Here is a 13579-nt window from a genome sequence, read left to right as displayed (position 1 = left end):
TTGCAGCTAAAACAGCTGGAAATATTGGCCACAATTTTTCACGAGCAAGAAAGTGTTACAAAGATCTTGCACTGCTGGGTATGTGTGCTAAAACCGGCTATAGAAATCATAGAGTGCTCAGTATATTAAACCTCAATGCCCCATGGCATTATTAAATTTTAAAAAAAGTCACCATTATCTAATACTATATTGCAGAACTAAAGTAACAATATGTAAAAACAAAAAACATACAAAAAAAAAACAACATAAGATTTTAATGCTTTAACCCAAAAAGTTAATTGCAATGTAAAAAGCAAAAAAATAAAGACAGCACGAGTATAGAAAACCGTGAATTTATTTTTTTATTTTAGGCAAAAATCAAGTTACAGTACTACCAATTAAGGATTCCATAAACACAAATGCAATTACTAAACAATAAAAAAAAATAATTGTACAGAAGACGCGCTAGACATTTAAAAAAGTTAGTGATAGAATCCTACATCTTATTTGCATATTCAAAGTGACACTGTTTACCGATAAAGTACAGGTTTAGAGATGGCTCAGACAAAATATTGTGGTTTTATTTTCCAAAACTGTCAAAAATGGTAAAAAAGTTCAAATGAAATTATTCAACGCACAAAAAAAAAAGCACAGAAAATGCAGCTATATTCCATGTCCAATGATCTAAAAGCAATATACATGGATTATGACATAAGCAGCAAAATACAGCCTCGAGTTTAACCTAAGAGCAACCATCAAGCAAATAGTCTAGAACAGAGGTTCCCAACTCGTCCTAAAGGACCATGAACAGTGCAGGATTTAAGGCTATCCTCTCATGGGGCCACCTGTGTCAATAATTTTGGCTGAACTACCTGTGCTCATGCAGGGGTACACTTAAAACCTGCACTGTTACTGCTCCTTGAGGACTTGCCTTGTGAACCTCTGCCCTAGAACACCTTTTAACACATACCTAATTTATAGCATGGTCATCAAGACCTGTGACTGAAGGGTTTACCCAGTGAACATTTAAACGCTATCCTGGCCATACAGTACATGTGCTCCCGGTACAGATTAGGAGGTAATCCGGCAATAAAGGTTGATCCATTATTGCTCTAATATAGTCAAAAAAAATAATTCAGTTTTTTCCCCCAATACTAAAACAATAAATATCCAAATAAAATAAAAAAAACTACTGGAGACCAAAGTTACATCGATCTCTGGGTTTGATTTTTCTCGTCTGAAGGCAACCGTAGGGCATTGAATGTGTGTACCAGAATGGAGGCTGGGCTGCATCAGATGCCTACATGACATGGCTCAAGTTTCACCAGATGTCCAGCTACTTTACAGGCTTAATGATCTTCTAGGAGAGGAAGAATGTTAGGTAAGGATCCGGATCAGAGCTCCAGGGGAAAAAAGCAACAGTAAGGGGAAAGCCTTAAAAAAAGGTCAGGAGATTAAGTGATGGAAGACTCATGTACTGTAGCTGATACCACACACAACACAGGCCTGGATAGTCCAACCCTAATAGTGCCAGAGGGGACACAGCAACAACACACGTTCCCTACTTAGAACAGGTTAAAACTTTGTGCATTCAAATCACTCAGTTAACTTCCATGCAGGATTTTCCAGAAGTCCTCTTCTGATCTCCTTTGCCGTTTGATTGGTAGGTAACGGAAAACCATATGGCGACAAGAAAATGTGCACTAAAAGCAAAGCATTTTAGTCTACGGCTTGGCGCTTTCATACTTATCTGACGGAGCTGTGCACCCATTTTTAAATACACTTCGCATCTTTGTGACACACGGTTATTAACAAACCTTCATTCTGCTGCATCTGTTTTTAGAACCTTTTTTTTTTTTTTTAATTCGGTCTGTAAATAACTAAAAACTTTTAATTTTGCACCGGTGAAAAATAACTGGGATTTGTTTTGTTCGAACGTGAAGCCAAGTTAAATGTTTCTCAACATGCTACAGCTCTCACTGAAGACAGCCTAGTTACAATACTGTGCAGCTTGTGTTTAATTGGGGGGAAAAAAAAAATTCGTAATTGTGTAATAAAGGTCACTTTTTTAAAGTCTTTGGAACAAAAGCAAATAGAATCAAATGGGTTTAAGTAAAATATTGTAAAAAAAAAAAAAACATGGCAAATCCAAGTTAATTTCAATACAGCCATTTTTACATTTATAACTACAGAGCTTTAAAGGAAACTAAAAAAATCTTCATTACATATATTTTCAATGTGGCAACCAGGGGGGGGGGGGGGGAGAATACAAAAAAGTTACACATTGGCCTCTGCTAATTGTGATTTTTTTTATTTTAGATATGACATGTAATATGTACCGGTACTGTAGTTGTATTTAGCCCATTGTACTGCTCTACATACTGCACAGATGTTTAACTAAAGGAGATGCCCTTTTGCCCCAAGTAATAGAGAAGCCATGTAGAACACCAAACTTTAAAAGGCTCGTCAATATTGTAATATTGTTGGTATTTAGTATGCACCAATATTTTAGCCATGTGTCCATGAACAAAATAGATAAATCGGAGCAACGGTTAAAGTATCAAATGACAGTTCGTAAAAGTTCTTCGTTTGAGAGGTACTTTTTAATAAATCGTTTCATTAGACGTATTTGCACTTGTTGTGTAGGTTGTAACACCATGTAATGGACAAACACGAATAATTGATGAGACATTGCAGTGTATAGCGCTTTTGAACCTTCATAGGTCTCTTCATCATGGAAAACACTTGGATGTTATGTTTACTCCATGAAGAAGAAACCTGCGAAGTTCCCAATGCCAGGCACACTATAATGGTATCTATACAGAACTCAAGTCTGTTCATTAAAAAAAAAAAAAAAGGTGTAACCGTAAAACACATACTCATTGTTGGAATCCAACACCCATGCATTACTCTAAAATATTTACCATGAGTAACAGAAGAGGTTTCACTGCCATTTGAATTGAAGCCAGAAAAAAAAATGCACAAGAAATTTGGATTATACAAATACTGTGTTTATTAAAAGGCTTCTTAGGGTGCTCATAACCAACAGTAAAAATGCTCTGGTGATTCCAGTAATTGGGGTTAAGTTGGAAAGCTTTTTCTTAGAAAAGGGACAATAGTGACAATTGATCCGTTCTCCTGTGTATCATTGCTTACAAAGCTCCATTTCCATAAACTACATACGTTACTTTATGTTTCTGACGTCTGCATAGAGTTTCAAGATCAAAATCACAACGCTATTAAAGAGCCAATGCAAAGGTTCCTCTCAAGCAGCAGACTATGCAGTGGTACTGGTACCGTTACTGCAGCTTGGGTCCAATGTCCGCTTAGTATACTTTTAATTCCCACCAACATTATTGTAGAACAGGACTAAATCTAATGGATTTCAAAACAAAAAACATGCAAACCCGCTCTCTTTGCAGTTATAAACTGCATACCCTGCCTTGTTGGAACAGGTTTGGGAAAGCGTCTATTTTGTGCTAACTTTATACACTGGTGACACGGTGTGCTCATTTGCATGTCATTTCCCAGAACCCCTGGCTGCAGTTGAAGCACTGTTTGCCAAGAGAGAATAGGGAATAGCAGGGTTGTAGACCTGTCTGAGACATGTGAATGTCACAAGTGATATTTTTATTTGCGGTACACAGAAAGGTGGAGGGTTTTTAGCACTTTTTTACCCACCATAAGTTGGAATCAATAGATTAAAAGGCAAATCTCACCTGCTGCAACTGTACCGTCATTATAAAGGATTCAGATCAATTTCTTCAATGACTGTTGCTCAAAGTTTATATTGAGGGAAAAAAAAGACTACAGCTTGTTATGATCACGTTCAAACCCCACTCCCTGATGCCACATTGTATTTGCAATGCTCTGTAGGGCAGTGGATTTCAGGTCCAAACCAAGGCACAAAGCAAAATCGTATAATAATTTAAGTATTGGGAAACCAATTCATATTTAGGCCCGAAAAACTAAATGTAAAAATGAAATGATACAAATAGGTTTGCATTAACATTTTAGAAGAGAACATTGTATTTGCCAAAAGTATAAAACATCCGGTTCACTTAATTTCCAAGTTTTAATTGATCATTTGAATGATGGGTCCCCTGAAAGAGGGGAGAAAAAAAAAAAAAAAAGTATATTGGGAGAAATTTCAATCAACGTTTGCTTTACCCTAATCTGAAGTGGACAGACATTGATTTTGTTCGGAAACTGGTGCCATAGTTTAAGCAGAGTTCTCACAAGAAACGCCATTGTCCTTCTGATATTCATGAGAAACATAACCATACAGTCTCATTTCAGCCTCCTCTGACTTCTATTAACACAAGGATCTTCAAATAAGTGAATCTCTAATCCGTCACTAAAATGCTGGTAAGTGATTAGTACCTGAGTCGTAGTGTAAAAGAAGGCACAAATGAGCCATTCCAGCACAAGCAAAGCCCACCACTCAATGCAGCCTGATAAAAAAAAACACATGGCAAGATCATGGTTTAAAGGCCACTCCGTATCAGTGCGGGCGATAGAGGCACAGAGGGTGTGTGTCTAGTCAGTGCAGCACCTTTAAGTAGAACTATACTTTTATTCTCTTCTACGGCCTTGCTAACAACTTGATTTTTATTGCAAACTGGAGTGCCTTTCATTACCTTGTTCAATCTTGCAGTACAGAGTAACCAATTGTGAGGTAAATATACAGTACGCTTGAATACGCTCCTACATCCTTTTCCCCAACATAACCGTGTTTTGCAAACACCAACAACGTATGCCAACTTAATATCTCAATGGCCATCTAAGATCAGGGACCGATGCAGGCTTCCAATTTCTTCTCCCCTGGTTTGTGTACAGTACAGTATGTTCGTTCACACACACAAAAAAAACCCAGAATGGTTATCGGTACCATGTAATGTTGTGCATTTTTGTTCCATTCCATCAGCCTCAGGACCACCTCGTCAAAGGTTCATTTCCACTTGACGATTAAAGTACCTTTTTTTAAATTGTGAGCTTTGCAGTAATTTATAGGATTTCTGGAGGAGGCAAGGGAATAAACAGCCTTGTGACAGGCTGCTCATTCCTCCTAGTTTGTAAAAGAGACAGCCCTGTGATAGGCTGGTTATTCCACCCAGTTTGTAGGAGACAAACGGAGTAAAAATTCTGGGTGAAATTCAAGTTAAAAAAAAATCCAACCTTTTGCCTGGAAAGTACTCAGGGAGTGCTTTTCGATCGATGTACGACATGACTGCGTAGCAAAAAGGTTGTAGGCATTGACAGGTTGGCAGATGGACAGACACGTTTGAATAATATATACAGAAGATGTGTAACTAGCAAGGAAATGTAAGGGCAAAAAAAAAAAAAAGTGCCAAACCCATCTAATGAAAAATCATTCATTCTTTCACAAAATTCAGGATGTTGCCAGTGATCAATGAATGTTATAAACCAGCCGCCACAACCCAATGTAACAACATTGAAGGAAAAAAAAAAAAGACAGCTTGTCGGTCATCACGTGGAACAATGTGGCGATTACTGTTTGAAATTCATTCTGCTTTATCGGGTGTCGGAAACGGAAAATCATTTAATTCGTAATTAGCTTCTTCAATGCGGAGTTTAAGCAGTCATCTGCCATTTATACCGATTACATGCAGTGTGTGGATCACAGTTAGTTCATTACAATTTAGACTGAACGGAATTACAGTACATAGTCCTCTGCAGAGAGAGAGGTAGATTTAACCTGTAGAGGCAAGTGCTTGATGCAGGTACTGCAGGACTATGGCTAATGTTTCAGAGTATAGGGGTGGGGGGGAAGAAATGCAATTCTTTCAATAGATTTCCCTTCTAGTTAAACACAGTCATAAGAGAACCTTATCCAGAATGGAAACAAAAACAGCATCAAATATATGGAAAGAAAACAGATATACATTTGTACAGTAGAGCTAGAACAAGAGATTATGTTGGTTTTAGCCCAAACGTGTGACTTCATCAAATAAGCGACATTGCCCATGCAGAGATCTGCTGCATGTGACCAGATTACACCAGGCAACGATCAAAAAACCCACTGTTAACTCCTTAGGCAGCTCTGGTTTGCGGTACGATGTCAGCGGCTCGTGTACAGGATGTGAACAATGAAACCAAGAAGTGCAATGCTCAGTTTGCAAACACAGAGCAGTATAGCAAGAACACACAAATAAAAAAAGTTCTGTTCTTTTGTTAAATGCAAGCATGGTATAACGTTGAAATCACAATCCTGGTTTCAAATGTGCGCAAAAAACTGGAGGTGGTTTGGGTGCAATCCAAGAGTTGTTTTAATTCTCAAAGGTCATGTCCTTAAAATTCTTAGATAAGCAATGTATCCAAGCAATCATTCTACTCTACTGAGGCGATAACAGAACCTGTAATGGCAAAGTGTGTGCTCCTGCCTTGGAGTGCAGTATATTTACAGTACAGAAAATCTTACACTGGATGTTGTACAGGTAAAACATGTCTGGAGAACATTAACATTTGAAGACGCACCTGCTTCTAATTCAATGGAACGGCATAAAAAAAAAAAATGCACCCACTTCTGAGAAACACCAAATGCTATTGTGCACCAGAAAAGTCACATTGATTCTATGCATCAATTCCACCCTCATAGGCCGAAATTGGATTTTACTGCTCTCAGCATAATATTTATAAGATAGACTTACAATATCACCCACATAAAAGCAACTTAATTTTTGCACACAAAAAAATAAAAAAGTACTGAGTGATGCAACTTAAAAAAAAAAACATTCTAGTGTGTGTGTGTGTGTGTAAATATACATATATTTACACACAATCTTTATTTTTGCAGAATCGTGTGAGGGGGGGGGGGGCCTCATAAGAACATAATTGCCAGTTCATAGCTTGAAAGAGTTTACGGATTTCATAGCAAAACGGTCTTGCGGCGTGTCTTGGTATGTGTGCTTTGGCAACAAGTCACGAAGGTTTACATGATGCAGCATTTGTTCTTATGGTTGTGAGGGTCCTTGAATCGTAGCCTCTGCTTTGGCCGGTATTTTTCCAAGTACGTTAACTGTTTGCTGTTGATGGCTCCCCTGCGTTTCCTGTGAATTAACAAAAGTGCTATTATTGCATTTTGCACGCATAAAACTCACGGTCAAGACATTCACCCCTGTACACTTTTAAGGCTGCAGACACAGTGCGCGCGTGACAGAGCTCAAGTAGGCATGTGCGCCTCTATCCTGAGCGTGCTGTGTCCTCCTTTGACATACGTGACGGAGAGGCTGGACTGTGATGTCACTAGGCTGGTTCACCCTCATTGGTTCAAAAGGCTCACATGACGCGAAAAAAAAAAAAATCAAACCGATTTACTCCTCCAAATCCTATCGCGTATGGACTGGTGCGCTTAATGGATTTGTTCTTGCTGGGCGTGGTTGAGAGCACTATGGCCGCAGCCCGAGTGTGCGATTGGACTTGCAATGGCTGCAGCAATGTGGGCTGTGCCATGGACCAAGATGGTATTGCATTAAATCTCTACACAAGATCACAGGTCATAGATTTGCCATGGAGTTCCATGGTAATACATGGCAAAATATTACAACACATTATGAGAACGAGTCGATGTCCGCATAAGGAAAACTTCCTAAATCAAGGCATTCGAGATGAGTGACAAAGCCAAGTCAAGCATTACAGCAGAAAAGGGCATGTTTATATAGTGCAGATGAGATGCTACAGGGAATATTAACCAAGATAGTAATATGAAGTTAAAACGTCATGAAGACTACACCATAAAAAGGACAAATAAAGGACATAGGACACAGTAGCAATGGTTCTTAAACTTCATACCCCAAGTTTTTTGGACTATTATCTACACAAGTCATATACACGTGAAATGCATTCACGTCCTAAAACCTGGTGTGGCAGGTGGTCCCCGAGAAGAGGTTTTAAAGCTACTGTAATTGCACATACAGTACAATGGGTCAGAAATTAAAATACATCAGAAACCATTGTAACATTGCAACAAAAGGATGCGCTACAAATAGTGGTGGATAAAAATAAATAAAATAAAGCACACAATTTCATTAGGTTACTTTACATAACGTGCCTTAATTCGCGTTTGGCCAAGCCACATGTTTATGGATAAGAGACATTTCCATGTCCAAAATGATAATCATTAAAAATAAAGTGAAAGCGCTTACTTTAGAGTGCAAAAAAGTCGAATTTATCCATACTGGCTTAGAGTTTCACCAGATAAGTACAGTAACGTTTACATCAAACACAACTGAAGGCATTGATCTTGGCATTGTCAGCATCGTGGCCAAATTCTGTAATACACTGCGCTAATTCATCTTTAGGGCTCCCTCGTTCAGGACAGATATTTGCTACATTACTCCGATTTATGATATACACTGTGAGAGCGGCTCCAGCCTAAAGCATCAACAATTTGAGTTTGCCTGGTTTTACAGCATAACGCACAAATGACAGAATTTGCAGCTGCAATCCAGGGTTAGGGCACAATTTATTTTTCAATCACGTTTATAACCACTAGACTGGGGACATGCCCGACTATTTGAATGACAGCGCCATTGCAGTAGAATGCCGAGCATGCACGTCAAGTCCATTCTACAATGAAAGGGTTAGCACAGCGACTGTATAAACCGCATATGCAGTGTTTTTTAATCTTATGGCGGTGAATAATATTTCACTTCAGTATAGCAACTTTACTTACTAGTGGTTGACCAGGGGGTGGCCAACTCCAGCCAACACCAACAGGTCAGATTTTTAAAGACATTCCTGCTTCAGCACAGGTGGCTCAGTGGTTGACCGATGACTGGAGTTGGCCACTCCTGTGGTTGACAATACCCTCTGGCTGTTTCTAGTCTGTCAGTCAGTGAAAGCCCTGCAAGCATACACACACACACACACTACGTTGTGTCCCCCATATCCTACATGCCTTAAACAAGAATATATCTGTCATCCTTCAGAGATCCTTGAACCGTAAAGTTTTGATTCCTCTGCTACCATCTCATTCACATGCCCCATTCCGTTTACTTATATCCTCCCTCTTGTCCCATATTCCTCTCTTTCCCATTACTTGAAACCGTAGGACACTCGTGGCTCTAGCTGTGCCCTCTCCTTTTTGATAGCCCACTTACTGTCTGATGAACTGAATTGCATCTTCATACTTCATTCCACTTTCAATCAAAGCAAGTGCGACTAGAACAGGAGCCCTGCAGACCAAAGAAAAACAGAATTTAATTTCCAAAGTGGTGCTGTAGTTATACAACGTATTAGTATTTAAAAATGGAAGGCAAACGCGTCTCTGAGTACATGTCACGTCTATCAGGGAAATCAGCCCCTGGCAGGGGTGTTTGATGTAGTATCGATGTAAAGAATGCACCATAAACGTCTTGTTATATAACCTTTCCAGTGTCAACAAATCTAGCAATGCATTGCTATGAAGGCGGTTAAGACAGTGTTTTTTCAACCAGGGTTCCTAGGAACCCTTGGGGTCCCTGTAATTTTCAGGTAATTTTAAAATTGTCCTAAATACAGAAGAATTTATAATGCATCTGATCTCAGACTGTTAGAGAGGGTTGAGGAATCCTTAAAATGCATTTGATCTCAGACTCTCTGTTAGAGGGGGTTGGGGTTCCTCAGAATTTCATATAGGGTTCCTTAACCAAAAAAACAGGTTGGAAATCACTGGGTTAATCTGTTAAGATTAACAATGGCCAGGACTTAAAAAAAAAAAGTCTGTTGCGGATTGTGGCATTTTTTTAAATTAACCTACAAAATTACTATATATGAAAAACGCTCTTTGGCGCATTAAATGGAACTTCCACTTGCCACACATCCCACGCTACTCTAGTGCTGATCAGGTTGCAAGAGCGTTGCTGTATCTTCTTCATGTATCAAAGGACATCACTGATACAGTATGTGAGCTCATATTCCAGACAGAAAAATAAAACAAAAATCGGGCCAGGAAGAGGTAATCCTTTTCCAGATCTATATTCCCACACAGAACTGGCGCTGTGCATGGTAGCGGGTGGGTTCTCCTCTGAGATGGAGAGTGGGGAAGAACATTGTTTTCCATGGAAAAGCCATTTACCACTTCCTGCTCAGTGGAAGCATTTCATTTGTATTTGTTATAATAAAATAAAAAATAAAAACTCACAGCTGACCACTTAACAGTGAATCAATTCTCATTTTAAACATGGTCTGAAATCTGTTATTAAATCAGCACAGCCTAAAAGTCTCCACATGAAAAAGTTAATAATAAATAAATTTAAAAAAAAGAACTAAGATGAAAAAAGCAACGTGGGTGTGTGAGAGTGTGAGAGAGAGCGAGTGAGTGAGAATACGGGAAGGGGGGAGGGAGAGAGAATAGTGGAAGGGGGGGAGGGAGAGAGAATAGGGGAAGGCAGGGAGAGAGGAGAGGAAGAGTGTAAGATGGTGAGAGAGGGGGAGAATAGAGGTGGGTGAAAGTGCCAGGTGTGTAAGAGAAAGGCCACCAACCGGGATGTGCCCCGGTGGAAACTCTATTCCTGGGCAAACTGTTGGCGGCCCTGCCTACAATACAACATCACTTCGTTCTGAACACATTATAGCCTACAAAATTAATGCTATAAGTTTCCTAAAGCCTAATGCCTTGTAAACTCGGTCTAGGATGTTTTGCCGAGGCCAAACTACCACTGGCACTCCGATGCCACGACAACTCACCGTCGGGCACCTCCCTGCACGCGCGCTGAACTCCATTTTTAAATGCGAGTCCTGCGCTCCGAGGGAACTTGACACGGGCGTGTGGGACTTGAAGCGGCGGCGGCCGGGGTGCGCAGGACTGACATTTAAAGATGGCGCTGGGGTCAGAGCATGAGCGGCGAAAGTCAAGCGGCCAAGTTGATTTGGTCGCGGCCAAGGTGATTTGGCGCTACCAAAACATACCATTCCGCCTTGGAATCTGATGTAGTTCAAGCACAGCATATTGGTCAAGTATCATCATTTAGTCTGATTGCTTGAAACCAAACTATTTAAAAAAAAAACTGCATCTGATCCAAGACAGTGATTCCCAACCCTTTTTCACATTGTGCCCCCCTGCTAGAAAATAGATTTGTTCCGCGAACCCCTAATTAAAAAATCTTAATGCCTACTCAGACTATTGTTAACAAAACAGCTTGACCGATCCCAGACAGTATAGTGTCTTCTATACTATAGTCATCTCCGGAGGAAGCAAAAGAGTGAAACGCGTTGAGTCAGAGTTAGTGCTTGGGAGAACTGGAGTTTGGAGGCACGGGCATTCGGAGCTGTACCCAGAGGCAAGGTGTCCTTCTGCCCTCACTTGTGACATCGTCCGGAAGTGACGTATGCGGAAGGATAGGCTGAGACGCAAGTGGGATATACAGCAGCATCTACCAGCTAAGTGCTCTATTCTGTCGGCGGTTCTCTCCAATTAATTTTATATTGTTGGAAAATGTGAGTTTGTTACTTTTATCTTGAATCTTTTAATACATTTGGTTAAACATTACACACTATTGTGGCATTTCTCTCATTGTATATCTGATGACTACAAACCATACACACTGAGGGGTATCCTGTGACCACACCATTCCTCTGCAAAAGGGCTCCAGTCAGAGAGAAGAATCTCTGACATCTTTTTGGATACATTCAGCGCTCCTCCTCTCAAAGAAGAAAACTGTTACCATTGGGACACAGAACAGTCCCACCTGGGTGTTGAGCAGCTTCATCTCACATTGTATACATCGTTTATTATTATTCTGCACTATGGGTTGGTGAAAGATATTGGTTGATCATATATTAAAAGTTTATTCACTTTGCACTTTATTTTATTATATATTTATTTATTATCATATTATTACTTTAGAAGTGCCCAGTCCACCCCCCTTTTTTCTTTAATTTTCCCCTGGGACTGAATAGTCTCAGGGCTCCCTTCATCATCTCACCCTACAACCTGACTCTTGGATTCTATTCCCTCACATCTCCTCTGCTCACTGGCACACTAAGCCCCCACCCCAACTCACCGTTTTAACCTCTCATCTCGGGTACATTCCCATCTTTCTTCAAAACATGCTCTCATCTTTACCCAATCGCCCTTTTTCGCTTCTCCCCATTGCCTCTGAGCTACTTGACTCCCTTTCTCTCCTCAAACTCCCTGCAATCTGGTTTTTGCTCCCTACACAGACAACAGAAGTAGCAAATGACCCACTCACAACTTAGTCTAGGGGTAATTTCTCCTTACGAATTCTCTAAGATCTCTCAGATGGCTTTGACATTTTCGATCACCCCCTTCTCCTGTAGATTCCATTAGCCTCTGTGATACAGCCCTCTACTTGTTCAAATTCTACCTATTCAAATGCTCTTTCAGTGTTCTCTTCTCTGGTGTCTCCTCCACTCCCTATTTCTGTTGGGGTTCCACAAGGTTCTATCTCTGCTCTTCTCTTGGTGAACTAATGCAATATTTTGACTTTCATTATCATCTCTATTCTGATGACACCCACATTTAACTCTCCCCCTCATGTCACCAATTGCATACCCGCAATTGCCTTGTGGATGTTCCACCACCATTACCTGAAGCTTAACATGTCCAAAATAGAATTAATAATCTTTCCCCCTTCCTGTCACCTCTACACTCAAACTCACCAACACTGTCCGCTTCCTAGCGGTCTTTGACTGCCCTCTTCTCCATTCCTCACTAAGTCCTCTCACCTCCATAATATTGCCCTTTTCACACTCGATGACACTAAAATCATAATTCACTCACGTATCTGTCCCCCCCCTCTACTACTGCAACCTTCTAGTTGGCAATCCCTTTGTCCGTCTGTCCAAACTTAAATTCATCCAAAATGCTGCTGCCAGGCTCCTCTACCTCACTCACCACTCCACTTGTGCTGTGCCATAATGCAAATCCGTACACTGGCTTCCCATATCCTCTAGAACAGGAGTGGCCAACTCCAGTCCTCAAGGACTACCAACAGGCCAGTTAGTCACGATATCCCTGCTTCAGCACAGGTGGCTCAATCAGTGGCTCTGTCATTCGGACAGCCACCTGTGCTGAAGCAGATATATCCTTAACACCTGACCTGTTGGTGGCCATTGAGGGCTGGAGTTGGCCACCCCTGCTCTAGAATCAAATGAAAAAAACCTAGCCGTCTTGCAAAGCTCTCAACTACGCTGCCACCCCTTAAAGCTCAGCCCTCATCCCTCAACATATCCCTAAACACCCTCTCCCCTCTGCTCATGACTTTCGCCTTACCTTTTCTCACTCTCGCCTACAAGACTTCTCCCGTGCGGCACACTCCCTGGAATTCCCTACCACGCACCATCAGACTCTGCCTCACCTTTCAAACAATTAAAAGCTCTCTGAAACACCTTCTCAAGGAAGCCTATCTGGCATTGCCACCAACCCCCTCCCCCTATCCACCCCTATTGGGACCAGGTGTGCAGCTGGACCATGGTCCACCGCTGAGCTATCGCTCTACCTCTTGTTTCAACATTGCCCCTTATTCCCTCTAGAGTGTGAGCTCCCAGGAGCCGGGCCCTCATTACCTTCTGTATCGGTTTGCGCTCGTCCGTCCTTATTTGTATTTCATTCTGTTTATGTAATTGATGTCACTCT

The 13579-nt window shown here is 40.8% G+C and overlaps 1 protein-coding gene across 5 annotated transcripts in view; it reads right to left on the bottom strand.

The window, feature by feature from the left end:
• Positions 1-316: 316 nt before the first annotated feature.
• PTP4A3 (protein tyrosine phosphatase 4A3) overlaps positions 317-13579 on the bottom strand; it is a 134309-nt gene continuing 121046 nt past the window's right edge. For all 5 annotated transcript variants that reach the window (XM_075581635.1, XM_075581637.1, XM_075581638.1 and 2 more), the window contains 2 exons: positions 9102-9176; positions 317-7049 (listed from right to left, as the gene is read on the bottom strand). In XM_075581635.1, coding sequence (XP_075437750.1) covers positions 6932-7049; positions 9102-9176 — 193 coding nt within the window. In that variant the 3' untranslated portion in view covers positions 317-6931. The remainder of the gene's footprint in view (positions 7050-9101; positions 9177-13579) is intronic.

The sequence above is a fragment of the Ascaphus truei genome, chromosome 2, assembly GCF_040206685.1.
Source record: "Ascaphus truei isolate aAscTru1 chromosome 2, aAscTru1.hap1, whole genome shotgun sequence".
Taxonomy (NCBI): domain Eukaryota; kingdom Metazoa; phylum Chordata; class Amphibia; order Anura; family Ascaphidae; genus Ascaphus; species Ascaphus truei.
Note: the sequence above shows the minus strand (reverse complement) of the source record. Positions and strands in the feature narration are given on the sequence as shown.